At 39.6% G+C, this 22169-nt stretch overlaps 2 protein-coding genes across 2 annotated transcripts; one reads left to right on the top strand and one right to left on the bottom strand.

Moving 5' to 3' along the window:
- Window positions 1–1848: 1848 nt before the first annotated feature.
- Window positions 1849–10988, top strand: LOC138192744 (ERBB receptor feedback inhibitor 1). Its single transcript, XM_069140364.1, has 4 exons — window positions 1849–2033; window positions 6430–6593; window positions 7331–7410; window positions 8399–10988. Exons 2-4 carry the CDS (start codon window positions 6547–6549, stop codon window positions 9409–9411), a joined length of 1140 nt encoding a protein of 379 aa, XP_068996465.1. The 5' UTR covers window positions 1849–2033; window positions 6430–6546; the 3' UTR covers window positions 9412–10988.
- A 192-nt stretch (window positions 10989–11180) lies between these two features.
- emc1 (ER membrane protein complex subunit 1) lies at window positions 11181–21473 on the bottom strand. Its single transcript, XM_069140363.1, has 22 exons — window positions 21318–21473; window positions 20738–20865; window positions 20584–20649; window positions 20378–20471; window positions 20160–20288; window positions 19889–20015; window positions 19550–19699; window positions 19172–19339; window positions 18745–18816; window positions 18354–18452; window positions 18083–18179; window positions 16533–16649; window positions 15664–15863; window positions 15303–15452; window positions 14917–15078; window positions 14560–14679; window positions 14305–14442; window positions 13390–13563; window positions 12983–13193; window positions 12797–12881; window positions 12582–12711; window positions 11181–12192 (listed from the first exon to the last, which is right to left on the bottom strand). Exons 1-22 carry the CDS (start codon window positions 21407–21409, stop codon window positions 12013–12015), a joined length of 2889 nt encoding a protein of 962 aa, XP_068996464.1. The 5' UTR covers window positions 21410–21473; the 3' UTR covers window positions 11181–12012.
- Between the last annotated feature and the right edge of the window lie 696 nt (window positions 21474–22169).

Here is a 22169-nt window from a genome sequence, read left to right as displayed (position 1 = left end):
CCCACAGCTGTGATCATCCTGGGTCACCGTGAGCGCCCACAGAGGGCTGCAGAGCAACAGCAGAGCCACCGGTCCAAGTGACAAGAAGATTTGGAGTTTTGGCATGGTCGCCTCGACACAGTAAAATAGATCAAATAAGGAAGAGCTTTTAAGACACTGTAGGAATTACAAGTGTAAAAAGATGTGTCGTACCATCGCTTTATACCAGACAACAAATATGTTTGTTTAGTGCTGTGAGACAACAGAGCAGTTTCACCTCTGTGTCAAATTGAAATCATGTGTACGATCAACCACTGCGTTACACAACATGAAACTGATCAAACAGATCATTTGTGGAAAAAAGTATGAGTATTCCTTTGAGCAAACAAATTACGTTGGTGCACGAGGGACGCTCGATGATTGCAGCAATCCAAACCCATTATATATGCTCTATTTATTTTGTGGGCTTGTGATTTACAGAGCAGGTATAAGGCACTCCTTAATCCATATATGACCCTATGTGGGTTTTATTGGAGTATTACAACAGTGGAACAAGTAAACAATAGAAAAGAAGGAAGGGAAGTCACAGGGTCATTTGGCGTCTCTGTTTTATGAGGTGGCTACATGTAGAACTTTACAATATTTAATGTGTCCTTCTGCCTGAGGGATTTATCTGAACTGTTACCACAGTGGAGAGATCTTTCTGGGAGAAGACTGGAGGCTCAGTGTGGTCTGGACTCTGTGGTGAAAACAAGAATGGCCTGCACTCACTTCCCTGTTATTTTCTGGTAAAAGGCCTCCTGTATTGTCCTTCTGCCTCTCTCAGCGTGGGTGAACACAAACACAGACTCCAATGGGATGTTCTGCCTTCAAAACAAGTCCTCATACAGCATGACTGTGTGCTCCCAATCTACTGCATGTTCCTCTTTATCAGTCCTATGTCCGCCCACACACGCTCTTCGCCTCCCACACAGGTCAGACCAAAATTGTTTACCGCTTTATGAAATGCAATTATCCGTACGCTCATTACACAAGTCAGATAAAAGGATTCTGATTCTGATTCTGGAGGGAATTGTTGCTTTATGACCGGCATGCAGAGTAACCTTGTGCAGGGAAAACATTGTTCTTTTATAAAATCTGCCTTTCTGGTTTATGAACATCAACACTTTTTTTTGTGCCAAAGTTAGAGCCATGAAGTTCCACAAAGTTTTAGTTCTATTGGCAGTGAGGAAACACATTTTATGGATGAAAACATCTGGACATGGAGCTACTTTCAGTGTGACTGTAGGATTATTTGACCCATAGTTTGACCTGAAAAACACAAAGGTCTGGTTTACAGTGGTGGTGCTGCTGCTGCTGGAAGCGTTCAAATGATCTAAAACATGTACTATAGTAGGCCCTATAAATAAATCAGTATGCTGATTATGCTAAATGATTGTTTTCAGGGTTATTGAATTATTATTGCTGATATGTTGATGTATAAACCCCATTTTAATGTTGCATCTGGTCAAAAGTAGATGATTTCAAAGTTTTTTGTATTTTTGAGTAATTAAATAAAAAAATAATTCATGTTATTTTATGACATTAATGTGTTCTGTAAGATAGAAATCTGCAGTGTAATAGTGAATATTATTACCAGGGGTTTAAAGAGACAATATGTCCCTTTAAAAGTGGAACAAAACAGGCTTTTCAAGTAGCCTGCTAAAAAAAAAGAAAAAAAAAGAAGTAATTTGATGATTTATGAGTTATAGGCTATAAAGTATTTCCTAATGGTGAGGTATTTTATTTTTCGGAGGATTTTTCCCTTTAAGGCAACTTTGGGTGGAGTTACAGTAACACGCTCCGGGTGCTGGATTCATTTATAAGGAGATGTGGAAAACCGCGTCACTCTGACAAAATGAGTTTCACCTCCCTGTGTTGTTGACAGAGGAAGGATGTTGCACATGGTTCAAGTTTGACTGGGATCAAACTACACACCGAGATTTTCTCACATTGGACAGGGAGCGATCGACCGAGCCGCTTTCTCCGTGATGGACTAGGTCTGCACTCTCATGGTAAGACTTGATACGTTTTTATGAAGTAATAAAACTAAAACTTAAACGGAGTGATCAGGAGGAGTTTTGTATGTGATGTGAATGCGGGACTCATCTTGTATAACAGAAAAGGTCTACAACATATGAAGCTACAGATTGTTTCCCCTCACAGAAACTTCACGACTTAAAAAAAAAAAAAAGACTCGGACGATGGTCAAAAATCACTTTTGTCATTTCTGTGAGGAGACCGTGTAGCTGAACCAAGTGTGAAGTGAGTCGGCGGGTCTGTCTGGGTTATTTGTCGATATAATTTTGTAAATTACCCAAACAGACGAGGGTCTTTGTGTAGCGGGACACACTGTTGTCCTGACCCGCCTCAGGATTCCCTGTCGTCCGCGAAGTTTTGTGAAGTGAAGTGGCGTCGAGGCGGGATGGGTGAGTCCTGGACTGCACGGCCCTTCAGCGGTCCGCCGCGAGGGGGCGCTAAACACAGCGGTCTGTCTGTCTATCTATCTATCTATCTATCTATCTATCTATCTATCTATCTATCTATCTATCTATCTATCATGTAGCATATGGAAATCTGCATATTTATTGAGAAAGCATGCACTTAAAATATAGTCATATTTAAAGTCGTGTTAATAGTTAGTCTCCCTTAATCTGAAATAGCCTATAAATAAAATTATTACGTTTTAGTATTAAAATATTGCTTAACAAGCATGTTGTTGCCTATATCCATGAAATTATTAAATATTTTTTTAAATTAATCTTTTTACTGACAATAGAGAGTGAAAAATTGTTTTAGATGGTGTGAGTTGCTCAGTCTCTTTGCTTTTCCCCCCTAAATGTGCTCCTGTCTACCCTTTTACAGAAATGTTACATTATAGTCAGAGTAATATCAAATTACAAATTTGTTCATGTCTATTATAATTATAACCATGAAATGGTGAAATAGTGTCATGATTACAGTCACAAAGTGGCACATTTTTTTATGGCATCGGGGACAGTCTTCTCAACTGTCATTTTCATTCTACCTCAGTCACTCAGTCTGAATAGTGTTCGTAAAGAAATATGGGTCTTAATAATGTATATGTTTGCCACTATATAAGAATGTGAAAAGTTTTCAATTCTGTCAACTGTCAGCATTATATGTTTACTCGAGGTGCAAGATTTTGGTTGTATATCAAATCGTGAACTGCACTTATGTCAAAGGGATATAGCCTTAAAAACCATAAACAACAAAAATCTGTACACTGTTATTTTGAAAATTATAACAAAAACTTAAACGGCATTTAATTTTTTTAATTAGAGGTCTTTTTCACTCTACAAACTTAATTTTTGCCCCATACCACAAGGCTGGGTCATGTCATTTCTATTCCTCTATTTTAAGCCGTGCGTTCTTATTCTGAGGTTAAAATTCATGGTCTAATTAACTGTCTGTCACATTTATACAGCAAGGGCTTCATACATCTGGCCTTTTAAAAAACAACACAAGTAGAGTGTGCAGTGAGTCTGCAACAGGTCTGGTTTGTTAGTAGACTATAGAACTTATTGAAAGCCCCTTTCACACATTTTTTGCTTTAATAAAACCAACTAAAATTGTCAATTTAGATTTGTTTGATAAATACATTTCAATCTAGGCAGGAAATCCTGATGTCCCAAACTGTTTTTGTAAGTAATTAATTTATAGCATTTCTTTATTGTTTAGTATTTTGGCCTACAAATGTTGTATATATGTATGTATTTAAATTTTCAGTAGCTGTGTGGTTACTTAGTACAAAACTGAAAACAGCCAGTACTATGATTAACCACAATTTGTAAGGGTCCGGTCTATGAATAAACTATCGGCTGAAAAAACTGAGGCTGGATCAACACATCAAGGCTCCTGCTTGAGCTAAACAAACTGTTTTCTCAATCCTCTGGCTTGTCCTTCCATCTGTGCCAATACACGCAGTCCTCCTGCAGGCGATGTGCGGCACAGGCTCATACCTTGGCCATGTCGGCTTGTCTCCATGGCGTATCTCTCGTCCTAACCTCATGGGAGAGTTCACTTGTATTTTCAGGCTTGCTTCACTGTGCACCAAAGTGGCACAAAGGCCCATTCATGCCTGAGAGTGGTTCCATTCATGGACACTGAGTAATTGCCGGTAGAATTCATAATTGTTCAGCGTCTTCCATCTCCGAGGCTCACGGGTGGAAATGACGCCACAGACGGTTGTTTTAAGGATGACATTAATATTCAAATAAGACGCATGAGTCACTGTTTTGTTTGTAGTGAGGATTCTCTTTGCATGCTCTGCATTGTTTGCTTCCCACTTCGACTGTAGATCTATCAGCGACATGAAACAAAGCCGGACTTTGAAGAATTAGATTGCAGTGTGATAGTAAAATGGAGACTCTGCGTTGCCCTCCAGGCAAGTGTGTGTGGGTGTATGTGTGTGTGTTCAATTGAGTGCATACATTTGAATGTGAAATCTGCCTTTTTAGTGTAGTTTAGTGGTTGGTTTTGCATTATAGATATTTTTTTCAAAGCCAGAAGAGGACACTTTTTCACTCCTGCTCAATATATGGGATCATTAAGACAGAGATATTATATAATTTTAAACTCTATGCAAGAATTAGTTGCCCTGCAACGTTTGACTTGTATTTCACTTCATTTGTTCCTGCCATGACAGAGTCAGGGCTGGAAGGTACTAAGCAACATCCACGCTAGAGGCCTTAAAGGGAATAAGTCCTTTATTCAGGCACGCAGCACAAGAGTAGAGACCTGCTGACACACGAGGATCACTCAGTTTTAAACCCCTTCAGCTATCAGACATGTCTGTTTAACCTAAACTGCCCTTCTGACCTTTCACGCTGTGAGTAAAGACATGGGAGCAGGGCTGATGTTGTCACCTTTCACATAAAAGCAGAATGACCTTCACCTGACCCATACAAGTACTCAACTCCCCGCAGTGATATCAGCCGGTGTCTCTGTCATATCAACAGGAACGAGGCAGCCATCCTAAATGTGGTTAGATATTAGAAGGGTGAGCATCTGAATCAAGCAATTTGAAGCTTTGGTTTGTTTCTTATTCTTTACATTAACTAATTTTAATACTTGTTATGTATTTAAACTCAGAGCACAACTTCGTCTGAGAGTATAAAATTCTCCCTGCAGATATCAACACATGAATTGAACCTCCCCTCACCCCTTTTTTGTGGTCACCTGCTGCTAGCCTGTAGAATACTTTATGCATCTGTTATTTTCTCCCTAAACATTTTAACAGGAAGGCATGTCCTTGTCAGTTGCGGTGTGATGTCTTCTTTTAGGACCTGCAGCCTTATCAGAATCAAACTGAATTTTCCTTTAAGTCTGCTGGTGCTTCAGTCCCATCTCAGTTCTGGAGTTTGTCATTCAGCATCACAGGAATGCTGCACAATTAGCCCCTGTTGTGAGGGTGGATACTGCAGTGTTTCATGGTCACAGAGAGGAAGGAGGGCGACACCCTCCCACATCTGACCCAGAGGTTGTGCAATGGCCTGCTCATCAGACAAATGGCTTTAAACTGGAACCACAACGACATATGTACATGTGGCAGCTGCCAGAGCAAACTGATTGAAGCAATCTGCTGGGCCTTTGTTGAGACTGGTGTTTGTTAGAGGCTCAACATATTTAGTTGTTTTTTGTACTGTTAGATTAAAAATGTGAAAATCTCTCGTACACTGCTCTTATAAAGTACCTTTCATTTGTGCAGTTATGTTTCCCTGCAAGACAAACTTTTTAACAGTGAGTCACGTCTGCAAACAGGACACACTTGTCGAATATAAGTGTGTAATGATACTTGTGCTGCATTGTTTCTTTGCTCTAAACAATTACCCAATACACATGGTACATCATAGTTAAATGAATCAATTTTAATCAGGTTTCAAAATTATGAACTAATAAATACTAATACTAATAAAAATGAAGTTGAAGAGAGAAATTTGACACCAATGGAACACACTCAGTTATGGGAACACCCCAAAAAGATCCATCTACGCACCCTCCTATTCAACACACTCAGTTTTTATGATAATGCATCTTTTCATCTACAGATGACGTATATGTTTTGTGTGTGTGATTCCTGCTTCTTTTAATTAACAATTAAGATTGTTAGCTGACCTTTGACCTTTCTGGTAGGATGTTTGCATGCAGCTGGCTGTGCTTGTGGTCCATATGTACTCTGTTTGTACGGCCTGTTTATGGGCATTTGACGCAGATGAAGGGGTGACCTGAGCAAATTAAACGAGTGATGTAATGCAAATTCCAAATGTGAAAGGGGAAATGCGTGTTTTTTTCGTGTCTTTTATGTTTAAAGCTCTTACAAGATGTGAATGTAAAAAAGAAAGCGACGGTGACTCTTCTGACACAAATTTTTCTGTATCTCTCCAACAGCTTCCTACCGTCCAGAATGCTGCTGCGATGGGTCTGATGGAGCTGACTTGTGTTGGGGCTTTAGACCGATACCAAACAGATATTCATGATTTATAAGATAACAGTTTCTGCCACAACATGGCCGGGAGTCAGAATAACTACTGGGGACGGCTTGATCTGAACAGGTACACAAACACCACTCAACCTAAAACCTAAAGAATCAGGTATTACAATTATACTTAGTGTGATAATACAAACACAATTTTTACTTTCATCATAAAATATTGGGAATATAATTCTGACACAATTCAGATTTAACAAATATTTAACACAAAACAAGTGGATTTTTTTTATTTATCACTTCAATAAAGAAAGTTCAGCACGTTATGTCTGCATCCAAATATTAACTGTTGTTGTAAAAGATGAACACCTGCAGTTGTTTAAAGGCCATCTGGCATTCACTTGTGTTTACTTTAAATCATCCCCAGAGTTAATCCTCTCATTGTTTCCATGTGTATATGAACAGAGTCCATTGTATTCTTTTATGCTTTAATTTTTTTTTTTTTTTTTATAAAAGGGAAAAATCTTTTAAAAAAAAGGGAGAAATCTCAGGAAGAGTACTTTTAGGGATCCCTTTCATAGCAGCAGTAGACAGTATTATTAAAAGTAATGTGAAAATAAAGCACAATCATATAAAGTAAAATTTTAATCTCTGGTAAATAAAGAGCCAACATATATGTATAAAGAATGTGGTTCAGAAAAGACATAAACTATCCTTCACTGCTGTTACGTAATATAAACAGCACTTGTCATGCTTGTTATTTCACATATAATGATTGATTTATGACAGGTTATGTGCAGGAATGATTTACGCACATGCATGGCTCTGTATGGATTTCTTAACCTCTCTTTTACTTTGCAGAGTGTGCTTTGGCCTTAGTGCCGACACTGAACACAACCTGACGGAGATTCAGCAACAGCAAATGACCAAGGAATTTCACTGTGAGTTTTGTTTGTGTGTGTGTGTGTGTATATATATATATATATATATATATATATATATAATTAATATAATATATTTTTTTTTACATATATATGACACTTCTGATAGTTTAAACAGTTTGTGAATTTGACAGAATTTGTATTAATATTTCTAAGAAACCTTATTCATATTTATCTGTAACACTCTTCACAGAAATGGTTGCAATTCATATTTTGTGACTTTCTAATTCAATATTTCTTAATTATGAAACCCAAAGTTCTATGCATTATTTCCAATATCACAGTCTAAATCATTGATTATCTTCATGGGACGACTTTCGAATTAGTTTATATACTTTTATTAGTATTCATTATTTTAGGGTTGTCTTGGTTTGCCATACTATAGTTAAACAGCATGTAGACAGCGTGTAGGTGAGTTTGCCATCACAGAACCGAGCTGCGTACGGTGAGGAGAGAGATGGGGGGAAGGAGGAGGGGAAGCTATCGCTCCCTGGTCACCAGCTGTTCCTGCAGTCTGGGGCACGTCGGATGTTTCCACACAGAAGGTTATGGGAAGCTCCGCTCAGATTAGGACCTGCTCTGCAGATAATGACGATTCCTGTGCTAATCAGGGTGTTGTGGCTGATGTTTGACGAAGAGGGTGATAGGTTAAGCGGTTGTTTTTATCATGTTTTTACTCTTGTTTCCTGCACAGTATCCTCAGTTAGGAAGGAGTTATTTATAAGGAAAGTAGGTAGCCTACCCCACTTGGTATTTTTCCCGCCTACAACGTCACTACACTTGAGTTTTTTTGGTTTTTTTTTTATCATTGCAAATTGTTTTCCATGTTTCTTCCTCTGAGATTTGTTTCTGCACTGGAGGAAACAACAGAGATAGCAAAACCTTATATTAGGAAGAAGTAATTTCTTTTTTCGAAGGGCACTTTAGGATTTAAAGCATGATACTCTTTTTAATGGTCTTAATAAATTATATTTTTTTCCTTTCACAGCCAACATCTCTCTCTCCCAGTCTCCGTTCTACTCGGATACTGACCGCCTAACATCTGAAAACATACTGCTGCTCCACGAGGGAGACCAGGTTGTCCCTTCTTCCCAGAGACGCACAGTGTTTGGGGGCCATCAGAGAGAAGCCAAACCCCTGCCGCCTCTGCCCAACACTGAGGAGCTTATGTCAGATGAAGCAGCTGATAGTGAGGTTGAGTTCTTCACCAGTGACCGACGGCGCTTGTTGCCCAAAAGCTGCCCCAAGGCCATATGCAGGAGCAGCAACAGAGACTCTGGCCAAGTGAATTATGCCTACCAGGAGAGCTCATTGCGAGCTGATGGCGCTGGGATTGGCCCCATAGCTTTCTCCTGGCCAAGCAGAGAGGAGGACAGACCAACAGGTAGAGGAGGCCGGTTTGGAGCCAACAACTGGTCCTTTGCTCTCCAGAAAGAAGACAACCCCCACCATGTGGGGGAAAGTTTTGGAAGCAAACCACCCGACCAACACCATTCATCCAGAACCCAATTTTCCTGCTCAAGTTCTGCTTTTCAAACACACAACAGCACCACGACCTGCCTCACTGACAAGCCACAAGTCCCTCCCCGTATCCCCATCCCGTCGAAACCTCCTGCTCTCTCAAAGACTACGAGCACCAACGAGGAAGACAAGCCTCCCAAAATCCCTCCACGGGTCCCTTTAGTCCCGCCCTGCCCACCGCGCACCCCGAGCCCCAAAAGTCTCCCGATTTATATCAACGGAGTAATGCCTGCCACGCAGAGCTTTGCTGCTAACCCAAAATATGTGAGTAAGGCATTACAGAGACAGCAGAGTGAAAGGGCGCCACTTGCGACTCCTTTTTCTCCCTGTATTGTTCCCATTTTGAAGGATGGCAGACAGGCGAGTGCCACGCACTACATCCTCCTGCCACCGGGTCGACCTGCTCACACAGAGAGACGAGAGAGACTCCTGAGTGAACCGGCCAGGATGGGAAACACCAGCGGCTGGCAGAAGAAATAGAAACCTTTGCCGTGTCTAAAGCACATAAACTGACATGATTTAAACTATGTATACACTAGTGTGTGAAAACATCAACTCACATGTCTAATGTCGTATTGTTGTTATTTTAATTGGCTGATGTATTTTGTGTTATGTCAGGCTGCTTCACTGTGAGGTTTGTGACGGAGCATTTTACCAGTCAGTATTTCAGACACGTCACTTCTACTTCAACCCTGAACACATCATGATATTAGAGGATTTTAACTAATAGTGGATAAATATTTACCTCCTCTAACTATTGTAAATTTTGGTTCACTGACACTGCAGTTTTCTCACAGGAAAAATGTATCATCACTCACCTTTAAGTCTGAAAGACGTAAGCTCACATCACTAAAACCAGACTGAGCTAATATCACATTTCTTACGAGAGGAAATAATCACAAAGTTACAAGCTGGGCTTGTAGAATCTCTTCATTCCACATGTTATTTTTTATGACAATGCTGCTGGAAAAGTGTAATGTATTCATAAATTTAATGTTTCAGCAAATGATTTTCACATTTAGATTTATGGTTAATTTGACAGTGACAATTATAATATATACCAATATTAGAATGACACAACACAACCAAGACTTGCTTTGAAAGACAGTGATATCGAACACTTAGTTTGATAAATCTTGTTCTTTAGAAAAATTTGTGCTTAAAGAAAAAACACATGACTGTCCCATGTTTTCCACATTGGATACATGTGATCACATGTATGACACATGTTTATCACATGTTGTAACACATGATAACATGGGGAAAATATGTGGAAAGGTTTTCACATGGGAATCTGTGTGCGTAATCATGTGCCTCGTGGTCACGTGTGATGTGAGTTTTTGTACATGTGAACTTCATTTGTTTTTTCTTTAAGGAATTCTATTGTGTTTCAGTGTTTTTGCCATTTTATGGACTTTTTTTTGGCAGCTTTTGATATCAAAAAGCTGATCTTTGTGTTGCAGTTACATCAAACTATGTTATACCTGCAAATTACGCCACATCTTCATATGAAGCATTGATTATTTTATTCTATGTTCATGTTTTTAATTTAATTTATTTAAAGGTACATTATGGAATCGAGACAAAAAAAAGAGTTGTCCAGCATCAATGATTGGAACTTGATGAAAACATGAGTCACTCTTAAATTGATTGACAGGTGTTTTGATAGATATATAAAACACAAAACAAAGGTTTTTGTCTGAAGTGTTTAAATACACAGCAGTAAATGAGGCCTGTTCTTGCAGTCGTGATTAATCTTTAATCCTCACAGTAAATTATTTCAATTATGTATGTGACTTTAACGCTAACGTGGTGCATTTGGTAAAAACTAAATTACAGATTGAACCTTTGGAAATCATGTTACGTTTACACTGATGAGCTGCAGGCCCACGTTTACAACCTTTTGTTACACCAACCTGTTGGAAGTGTTCATGAAAGTTCAGTATCAAATTTGGGCCACAGAAAGGCTGTTTGTAAGTTCATCATGTCGTGTCAAAATAAATTATTGTAAAATAGTTTTTAATCTATTTATAGAAATAAATAACTTATTCATTGTATGACTGGCTCATTGTCCTTTTCCATCACCAAATCTATGATATGTGAAGCTTGTTTGGATTGACCACCTTTTCCTGGTAATTACGAGTAAACATATGACTAGAGTCCTGCACCCGGACTGAGTAAGATAAATCATGTCTAATCATAGTTGATTGCTGCCCCTCAAAAAGTTTGTGGAAAAAAAGAGAAAACAGTCCAGTCTGAGAGAAATTTTAATGACGAGTCAACAGCAGCCGATAATGGATCAAAACTGCTCACAAACATACGAGCTGCAGGATGGCTGATGCACAAACAAATGGCGGCTGACTGTTGGTGTGTGTGATGATGACGACGAGTGTGACAGTGCCTCTGGTGGGAGAGTCTTCAGGAGAACCCAAAAAAGCCTTTGTTGTCCATGCTACTTTATCACCTCACACTCCATATTCACAGTTCGCATGCCATCAAACTGAATGGCAGCTGAGTATCATGGTGATTCATGTAAAAGGCTAAAAAATACAAACCATTCAAATGTGGTATTGTACCAAATCATGCTCACATATCTTCATTTCTTCTTCTCTGACCTTCACATTTATCATCACGGTCCATCAGAACAGTCTGATGACACACAAATGTCTGAGAAGTACCTAACATTGTTAAAGTACCTAAAGTAACTTTCACATGTTTAGGAATTCCCAACCCGCACAATTAAAAAAAAAAAATCCAAGTCTGTTTCATTCATTTGTAATCAGTTAATCAGTTATGTGTTAAACATTTCATCAAAATGACAAGACAAAAAAAAAAAGAACAATTATCCTAGTGTGAAATAATTTCTTCTTCTTCTTGCAAAATAAGTTAAAAACTAAAACACAGAAAACCTTTGCTGACCCCTCCCCGCCATCCCCTCACCCCTGCAGTTCCTTGTGGGCCTTGTTGAACTTTGACCTGTTCTTCAACAGGCACGGCCTCAGAGCTCTCATCCCCTCGGGCCGAGGGCCTTTCGTGCAGCCGCGGCGGGGCTTGTCAGATTCGGGATTGCGATGATCACGTTTACCGCCAGGCCCGGTTGAGCAGTTTGACTTCTGCCAGCCGTTTGCTGATCATGGTGGCAAAGAAAAGGGCGAAGAGGACGCTGCTGATCAGCATGTAGTCATAGTCGTCTTTTAGAACGTCAAACTGCTTCGAGGGATACACTCGTGTCTGGTAGATGTCCAGACCATATGCCACGACCTACAAAAAGACACGGTCATATTTAGGTTTAACCAAAAACAACATGTTGACTGATCTGACATCTGTTTTGGATGCATTTATCCAATTTTATTGATGGAAATTTTTGACCTTTATTCTGTATTATGTCAAAATACACATGAATATCATTATTTTTTTCATCACATTCCAGCAGGTGTTTGTTCCATCACCTTTAATGACAAACAAATGTTATGAAATCCTGAAACTAGACATACAAAAAAATATAACTTTTGACAAAAATGACAAATGGAAAGTCATTAAATTGAATTCCTTCAAAACAGGTGCAAATAAGGCCAACATCTGCTCAAGCAAGATTTGTGTACTTTTGTACTTGTCAACATGTCATTTTTAATACTGGTGTCCGGACTCACCAGGCAGGTGGACTCCAGTCCAGAGGGGGCAGTGTAAATACCTCGCACTCTCGATACAGTCTGATTGTAGTTGATGAACCACTCTGTACGGATGAGCAGCTCGGGTGCATACGGTATCAGGTTCTCTTCACTGGATATCAAGTTAACCGGTCAGATTGATACATGAGGAAAAGAATTAGTAAAATGTTTATTCAGAGTGTGACTGCAGGACTCACCGGCTCTGCTCAGATCCTATTTCTGGTCTGCGTGGGTCGAGGAACATCTTTGGTAATGACAGGATCCCTCCAGATGGCAAACCAACTGTGACAAAACAAATCCAGAGAAACACAATGTTGAAAAAAACTCTTTTTTGTTTCAGACAGGAAGTGGGGTCTAGCAGATGGCAAGGCACTGAAACTTACTGAGCAGATGGCGGCTGGTGATGCCCTTCTCAGTCAGGGTGGCCTCCATGGTGGAAATGGAGGAGGGGAAAATGTAAGACTGCTGAAGCACCTGAGGAGCATGTGGCCGATCCAGTGAGCTGAACACGGTGCTGTTGTACAGCTCCATTCCTTCATACAGTTCAATGACAGAGAACTCGTTCCTGCGAGACTTGGTGCTCCAGTATTCATACTGAGGAGTCAGACAGAAGCAGGGGAGACATTAAAGAGGGAAATCACGTGACCCTTGAAGTATCACCAGTGTTCCCCTTAATCATTTCTTTATAGTTCAGTGTTACAGCACAACATACTCTAACTGTAACCAAGCAGAAAAGCCACAAAATTATGATTTCTATCCTTTGGAATGACTGTGGATTGGCCATGCTCACCACGACCCAGTTTTCAGAGTGCACAACATGCACTGGTCCTTTGGCTTTCCTCTGAACAGCCTCATGGATGATGCGACCGGTCACCCCATCAATCAGGAAGATCCCGACAAAGCTGCGCTCCTGATGCAAGTCTGTGCTCTCAGTCACCACAGCCAGAAGATTGGGGTTCAGGTACTGTAAAAAAAAAAAATCAAAATCAAATTGAATTCTGAAGTTAAAAAACATAACATTTATATAACCTCTGTATTATTATGATAATCTAAAATGTTTTTGGCAAACTTTAATGATGTTTCATTAAGAGTCTTTTATTTGTAGATAAAAAATAAGGTTCTTCCAAAATGTTTGAATAAATTACAATTCGAAACAGAAACCTCTCTCATTCATGTTTAAACAACCGCATTTGTAGTGTTTGACTGTGAAATGGTGTCTTATCTTCGTTGAGGGAAAACATTTTAATTAATTAATTACTTAAAAAATATATTGCAATGTGTGAATCCCAAAAATATGAAACTGGGCTACTTGGATGTGTCTGAAAAGGCCAAAGCTACATTTTGTGTCTCTGTGATCAAATATGAAATGACACGATGATGCATGAGATTATGACGGCAGATTATGCAACAAGGTCTGAAATATGGCAGTCTGTCCAGAGCAATCTCAACAACTACTGGACGTACCACCATAAACTACAGGAATAAATCTGATGGTTTTAGTGTTTATGTTTTTCTTCTAGTGCCACCCTCTGAACTGAAAACAAGTGCAGGAGTAGAATGACTGAGTTATAGACAAAAGGTAGAGTATTTGTTGGAAAGATGAGTTTCAGTTCACACCAAAAGATGAGTCATAACAGACCAAATCCAGCACAAATAAAAGCAAAGATATGATTTTCACTTTCTCTACACCACAGTAAGGTTTTACCTTATAGAGGACACTACGGTCTCCCATTACTCGGCCCTGGGAGTGCACGTGCTCATTGGGCCTCTTCCCTTTGACAGAGACAATCCTCTGTATCTCAGTTGGAAGCATGACTTCCCAGATCTGCTCCGTTGACAAATCCTGAGACCACAAAATCATCCAGATTAATTATTTTTGCCAGTAAAAATAATAATAATAAAAAAGAAGAGTATATTATGTCATTATGAGAACCTGAAAATAAGACAGGTTTACACTTGCCGTTCTTAGTCTGTAACCAGAGAGTCTCCCCTGGCTGGAGTCAACAAGGTAAAAGAAAATGGATGAGGCCATCTCCTGGAGCTGCTGCAGTACATTTTTAGTGGAAGGGAAGGCAGACACCTGGGAAAGAAAAAAATCATTAACACAGACAACATGTTTAGAAGCTGTTCCAGAGGAGTCAGAGTCTGTCATAGAAAGAGAAGCCGATCACTAGTCTTTTGGGCAAATGCATTATATGTAAATGAAAAATCTGGATGGAGGAACTAATGGAATAAGGAGAGAAAGGCTCTTATACTTCACATACATACCCAATGTGTAATTAAAACTGTTGATGTGGGTGGCAGTTTTCTTACAGACCTTGTACTGGTCATCCACGAGAAGTAGGACCTTGGCATAATCCTGGTCCATGACTGGCAGCATGAGGGACTGAAGCATGGGCTGAGGTAGAGTGGGTGGAGTGATGTGGCTCTTCTTTCCAAAGATGGGGTTAAATACATGGAGTGTGGCCAGGCCTGTGTCCTGATGACCAAAAGATATAGAATAAATGGCAAAAATCAACAGTAGCCACTACAAGAGTTTCACAGGTTAGAACAGTACTGTAATCTTAAAGAGGCTCATTCTGGGTCGGGCACTATGGGTAACAATTAGTCTGATGTTTTCACAGTAAGCCAACAAGATAATGAAAATGACACCAGATGTGAAGGTCTTCAAATCCAGAGCACATATTCTTTGTAATAAAATACCTTGTCTTTGATGAGCAGTGTGCACTGTGGGGGATGAGGGAAGTGTGCAGTGGTCCGTTGCACCATCAGTTTGAAAGCTGCATTAGGTGGGATGTTCTCCAGGTAGTGCCTCCATAAAATACTGCCAGTCTTACTGTCGATCCCAAAGAGCTTTACAGAAGAATAAACAAAGAATGAACTGCACAGGAAAAAGTAAGACGTCTGATGGATTTTATTTATTGGTGTTTAATTTCACTGTAGGCCTGCCTGGCCTTAGACAAAATAAACTAAATTTACTTGGACCGCAGCTGTGCAGCATAGCTCATCTCTCCTGAAACACTAACAAAGAGAAAATAAATGAGGTGCAGTTTTAGTCTCGTACCTTCCCTGACGCGGTCACCATGACCATCATCTTCTGCAAGTTAAACTCATCTCTGGAAAGGTTTTCGATGGTGACGTCATTTTTAACTTCACTTCGGGGCTTGCGGGCATCGTAGAACAGCTTCCAGAGGTGAGAGATCCAGGCCTGCAGCAGGATGAGCTGAGAGGAGAGCCTCTTCAACACCATCGACAGCAGCCCGTCTAGACAAAATACACATGCTGCTCAGTGACTGTCAGTGGATTTGATCTGCATTTCAGCATTTTATCAGTCATCACAAATCCAATACAACAGTTCAGGATCAACAAAACGGGAACAAATGAGTCCCTTTAGAATTTTACTCTTCAAGCGAAACCAAGTGATGCGGGGAACAGACTAACAGAAAGGATCAGTGGATATTATAAAGGATTCTTAGTCAACAACGGGGCATCCTAAAATGGGGAAAATCAATCAGGTTTTACCGAGAAGAGCAGAGAAATCTGTTACCTTGAATGGCTGAATCCAAATGCAGCAATAAAAACAGGACAAAAACAAAAGAAAGTGAAGCTAACAGAAACCATGTGACTCATAACTTCAACATATGCAAGAAATGTTTGTTTAAAAGTGGTCGCCTGACTGTAGAAACCTAAAAAAAAAAAAAAATTCTTTGATGATTAAAAGCAAACACTGAACTTCTGAAGTAAACATAGTCAGTTCTAAATTAGTGGCGCAGAAATGGCAAAATGATGAAACAAGCGTGACAAGTTTTTTTTATATTACAACTTTCCAGAGTTTCTAGAAAATGCAGGTAATTTAAAAACCACGAAGGTTAAAAGCTGAAAATAACAGATACAATAAAGGTACACCAGAAGGAATTTTGGTTTGACATTTACCAGCCTTTTTGCCAAACTCTCCCTCCAGCTCAGCCTGAGTTCCTGTAAGGGGCAGATCCACCATTTCCATTGTCACCACATCTGACAGCGCCTCCTCTCTCGTCCACATCACACGCCCTGGAAAGCAGGACTCATTATTGTTCTGTAATCATTCATTCCTCTTTCCACGCCCTGTGACAGTATGCACTTTGTGTTGACGTTTTCCATTAATCGCAACATGGCAAATTTTCGTCCCTAGCCTTCGCGCCTGTGGAAAGGACAAGACCATGTGAAGATGATAAAAAAACCAGAGTCTGTTTGTGCTCCACACAGTGGTCAGATGTTGGCAGCATTTGTGATGATTAAGAGGTGGGATACACATAAATGTTATCATGAGACAAAGCATGGCTCCACAAGTCTGCATGCACTTTGGAAAAATATGCTGGATTCTCAACAGTGAACCCAAAGAGGGATGGACTCTTCACTTACATCAAAGGTTTCACCTACTGCTTTATGTAAACAAAAACATCCAGACATTGATGTAGCTGTGGGGTCTGGCCACAACCACATCAAATGAAAAACAGTTTGTAAATTTGATTGCAACGAGAAGGATTTTAAAATATTCTGACTTTGGCGCCCCCTGGTGGTAAAATGAATAAATACACTGCAGCTGACAGCAGTAACACACCACTACCTCACCTAATATTAGTCTTAGGGCTCACTACGAAATTTTCAAATCTCAACCCATTTAAAAAAAACATGGGAGATAATGACAGATTTAACTGATTTTTAATATTTAGATTATAAAACTGCACACACCAGATGATTCAGTTCAGAAGCAGGTCCACACACTTTGAAGTTTATACTAAACCAGTGGTGACTCCAAGGACTTCAGATCTCACAAGATCAAACGTGACTTCAGAGAAAAACAAACATAGAGGCAAACTATTGTTGTCAGCATGCAACGTTTTGGATTGAAAAACTAAATAGGACCAAAACAAGGCAGATGAAGTGGTGGCTGAGAAGACACAATCAGCACAATTTACATATTTTGCAGCTGAAGTTTTGTTAGTTACAAACACAGCTACTGCTACACACTGACGTTACCGTTATTTGTATGCAGGTAGAAGGGAGCAAGAAACCTAAGGTCATTAGAGATCTATTCATTTTTATACATTCTTTGACCTTCAACTGCCATGGAGATGCAGTTCAATATTACTGTGCTCTGGGCTTGTGACACCTCCCGGTCAGCCTGCTCTTATTGGTTACTGTGGGTTTCTGCACAGTATTACCTCCCTGTTCCTTTCACATTAAGAAACAGAGGAGATAAAGCTGGGGAGACTTCAATCCAGTTGGAGATGGTAAGATTATGTCAGTAAAGCCCTCGTACTACTGGATCATTCAGACAGATAATCGGTTCGGTCCAGCCTTGAATCTGGAACGCTCCCTGCGATTGTCAGGAGGGGCAAATCGGACCCAAAATCTGCCTAATTATCCTCTAGTGTGGGGCGAACTTTAGTGCAGAGTGAAAGAGCGCTCTCTCCATTGCTTCATGTGTTTGCCATTCATACCTGGCTGTTGTATGAACGTGAGTGTGTGGTCCTCCGTCTGCACCATGGCCCTGTAGCCAACAGAGTCGTCCTTCTTCAAGAATGCCTGAACATACAGCTGAAAGACAAAATAAAAATGATTTAGACTGAAAAATCACTGTTAACACCCAGCAACTTCATGTATGCAAGTCCTTAACTAAACTTGTCTGTTATGAACTTTATGTTATACTTTGTGTAAAAGCCATGGCTGCTTAAATAACCACAGAATCACTGGGGGAAAAAACAGACTCACCTTCTCTGGTTTACCACCATTAGGATCCATATTAAAAATCAGCGTTGTGTCTAGAAGTCTGCGTCCAGTTTCAGCAGTGAAGAGGTTAACGCCGCAAGCCTTTGGGGCAAAAACAGATAATCATTGTTCCTGATAGTTAAAAAACAAAACAAAATAATAAATAAATAAATAATAACTTGATTTGTATAAAATATCACATAACACTGCCTCCGAACTTGCATAAAAAGTCAACAGATGACCAAACTCAATATGCGCACCACAAGTCATCATTTTAAAAAGCAAAGATACATTTTAAATCTGTACTAAAGCAGCTAAAAAAAACAAAAACAAGGGAGGCCTCCAGCAAACCACATAGTAACAATCTGAAAGGTATATTTTTACATTAACTCACAGTTTTATTCTTGGGTGACATAACAGCAGCAACAGTCTTTTCTCCAGCAGTAGCAAATGAAACCAACAAGGCCTGTAAATTAAGATAAATATGTCACTGACAATTTTACAGACAATTTTGTAAATTATTAATAATTATATATGTGGGAGCTTAAGAATTAGGTAATATTTGAAAATTTCATAACAGCGACGTTGGCCTCCAGCCACCCATTAACCCATAGCAATCACACATTTTAGCAAGAATACTGAATGTAAGTTCCATTCAAGGCAGATTACTGTAGTTTATATCCAGAGTGACTTACAGTAATATAATTACAATACCAGAATAAAATTTCAGGGTGGCAACCTTTACTGGAAACAAGCAGTCTGAACTTTTAGAATCTAAATCATGCACGAACAAAGTGTAAGACAGAAGGATGGTTACTTACAGGCTTGAAATCCCTCAGAGTAACTATCTGACCATTGTTGAGCTGAAGAAGCAGGAAGTGATCAGGCCCGAGCTGAAGGAAGAACTCTGACAGTGGCTGATGGGCTGAGTTGGGCTGGTGGGACACCACTACCGGATTAAAGCCGGCGGCTACCTCAAGTCCAAGTGACTAGAAGACAAATAACAGAACAGTTTTTTGTTTTGTTTTTAAAGAGAACAAAATGGTGACAATCATTCACACAGAGAGATAGAGAAATGTAAAGATATGGCAGTGAAGTGGACAGATGAGAGAAAGAGAAATTTAGACCTACTCAAATGAGAGCAGAGAATACAAATGGTCATTTCATACAGTAGAGAGGTTTTTGTTTTCGTCTGATACCTGCAGGGGGATCTGGGTCATTTGTAACTGTAGATGTAAGTCCAGCGTGTATAGGGACATAGTTGCAGAGTCTGCACATGTCAACATCCCCTGACCAACCACAGCACAGCTGGCCTGGATGTCGGACAGCCACGGAGCTTCAACAGAGATCTGAAAACCAAACGCAAATAACTTAGCCGAGTGGAATATAAATAAATAAACTGGCCCACTGGTTTGTTTTGTTTGATGTATTTAAAATGTCAGAGTTGTATTTTTTTCTTCAAGTATTATAAAGATTATATTCCATAAAATCAACACAAAATTGATGTAGTTACAATTGCTGCTATAAATCAAGATTACCTGCTTAATTATCTCTCCGTCCTCTAAACTGTAAACAACAATAGCAATGTGGGAATTGGGAACAACTCCCAATGCATAGACTTCGCCATTTCCATCAGAATACACAGCCTGGTAATCCACAGTTTCACTGTAAAGATAAAAAGATTTCAACATGGCAAAATATTTGATTTCAGAGTATATGTTTTGTTTATGAAAACACTTATTAAGAGGAAACAAAGGGGAGAAAAAACTTTGATTGTTGAACTAATAACTTAAAATTATGGTAACTTACCTTTCTGGTAGATTCTCTATCCATTTTTGATGACCGTTGGACAGGTAATGGAGAGAGAGTGCAGTTTTCTTCAAGACAGCCACATGTTTCACTATGTCTTGCTGCCCAACTAAACATGCTGCCTGGAAGCTAAAGTGTGAAACAAAAGCAGTTAAGATTTTAATCAAAACAAAGACAAAGTCTTAAAGCTAACTACTCCAAGTCAAGGAGGTGATCACCTGCCAGAGTCAAGCACAATTTCCCAGTTCAAACCACCAACGCCGACGTCCCAGGAGCGCAGCACGCGGCCGTTACCAACGACCATCACCGCATCTACGGGACAAAAAAAAAAACCAGCTTCATGAAATATCTACTTTCAGGCAGTCAAATAAAAGCTATGTAAGCTGAACTGCAGCGACAAAAAAAACAACTAAAAATAAATCACCTTGACCATGTTGCAGAAGAGCATCAATGTTTCCCTCTGGTCCAGTCTTATCTACGTGCCGCCAGACTGTAACAGCCATTGAACGAGTAGAAATAAAGTAATACAATACATTTAGTGATATGTGGGTTGTCTTTCAGACCAACAAAGTACTCACATAGTTCTCCAGTCCTCGTATTGAGTGCAGCAAAAACGTTGTTCTCTGTTGCCAGAAGCACCTTTTTGGTTGACTGTACGTGTGTGTCGAAGTGAGAAAAGCGGACCTTGCCAACATACTGCTGCCTCCTGTGAAACGCACAAATCACAGAACAAGCATTCAAAAGATCATCGAGGTAGTTTGTTATAATGGCTGAAACACTGCTCGTATCACTATAGGCTTTAACGCCTTGTATTATGACAGAGCTTAAATTAAAAGGCAGAAAATATGGGTGAATGGTTATCATCAGATGGGTCGACAAATGCCCTGAAATTAGTTTCATTCATAGTGATCCGCTCTGTTTACAGGGCCATTTGTTTCTTAATGGTAAATGTATAAACTATGATCATGCTACTTACACCTGAAATAAGCCAATGAAACTTGGACAAGTATGCATGTTAATATTATTTGCCCCAAAGTCCACCCCAAACACACCCGAGTCACAGCTCGTTGCTGTGACAAGTGTTAGCATTAGCATTTCCACATTAAAACGTGGTCGTGAACAACACAAACATCTGATCGTCCACTATGTTCCTCTTACCAGTCAAATTTCCCTACTTGATCCTCAAACACAGCCTCGACGGTGCTAAATGAAAGGACACAATTCAGCCACAGCAAGATTAGCTTTGCCATTGCAGCAGTAGCTTTGACTTGCTCTTCAACAAGGCGGAAGCCGGAAGTCGCCTGACTTCCTTTTTGCTTTGTGAAAGAGAGGTGCTGCCCCCTACGGGCTCACAAGGTGTATCGCGTCAATGCATATAAGGCAGTGGGCATTTAAATTGAAATAAAAAAACAAAAACATTTTGATCTGTGAACAGAAGCACAAATGATATAATGAACATTAATCAACTGGTAAATAAATAGGCCCATAGTAACAATAACACTGTTGTCTGTGTTTCTTGGTTGTTTGTATATAATATATATAGATATATACTGTACTGTATATACTGTGCATTTTACATTTTATATTTTTTTACTGCTATTTTATTGCTTTTTATTATTCTATTATTATCTTATTGCTTCTGTATGCTGCTGTAGCGAAAAAAATTTCCCCTCAGGGATTAATAAAGTAACTACCTAACCTAACTTAACCTAACCTAACCTAACTTAACCTAACTTAACATAACCTAACCTAACCTAACCTAACCTAACTTAACCTAACCTAATTTAACCTAACTTAACCTAACCTAACCTAGTACGGTGATCTTAAATTTTGCTTTCTGAAATCGATGCCATAGAAAGGATGCACATGATTAGCTTTATTCCCTGTAGTAGGAGCCTATATCTAATATTAGCGATTTATTATTTATTGACAAAATATTCTTTGGCCTTCAGGTCAGAAAGTTCAACCTGCTGAACACACAAAGACATTAATTACAAGGACGTGAACACG

Source organism: Embiotoca jacksoni, unplaced genomic scaffold, assembly GCF_022577435.1.
Source record: "Embiotoca jacksoni isolate LCO1_2020_lvr unplaced genomic scaffold, fEmbJac1.0.p SCAF_9, whole genome shotgun sequence".
Classification (NCBI taxonomy): domain Eukaryota; kingdom Metazoa; phylum Chordata; class Actinopteri; family Embiotocidae; genus Embiotoca; species Embiotoca jacksoni.
The sequence above is the reverse complement of the archived record's forward strand: the minus strand, read 5'-3'. Positions and strand labels throughout refer to the sequence as shown.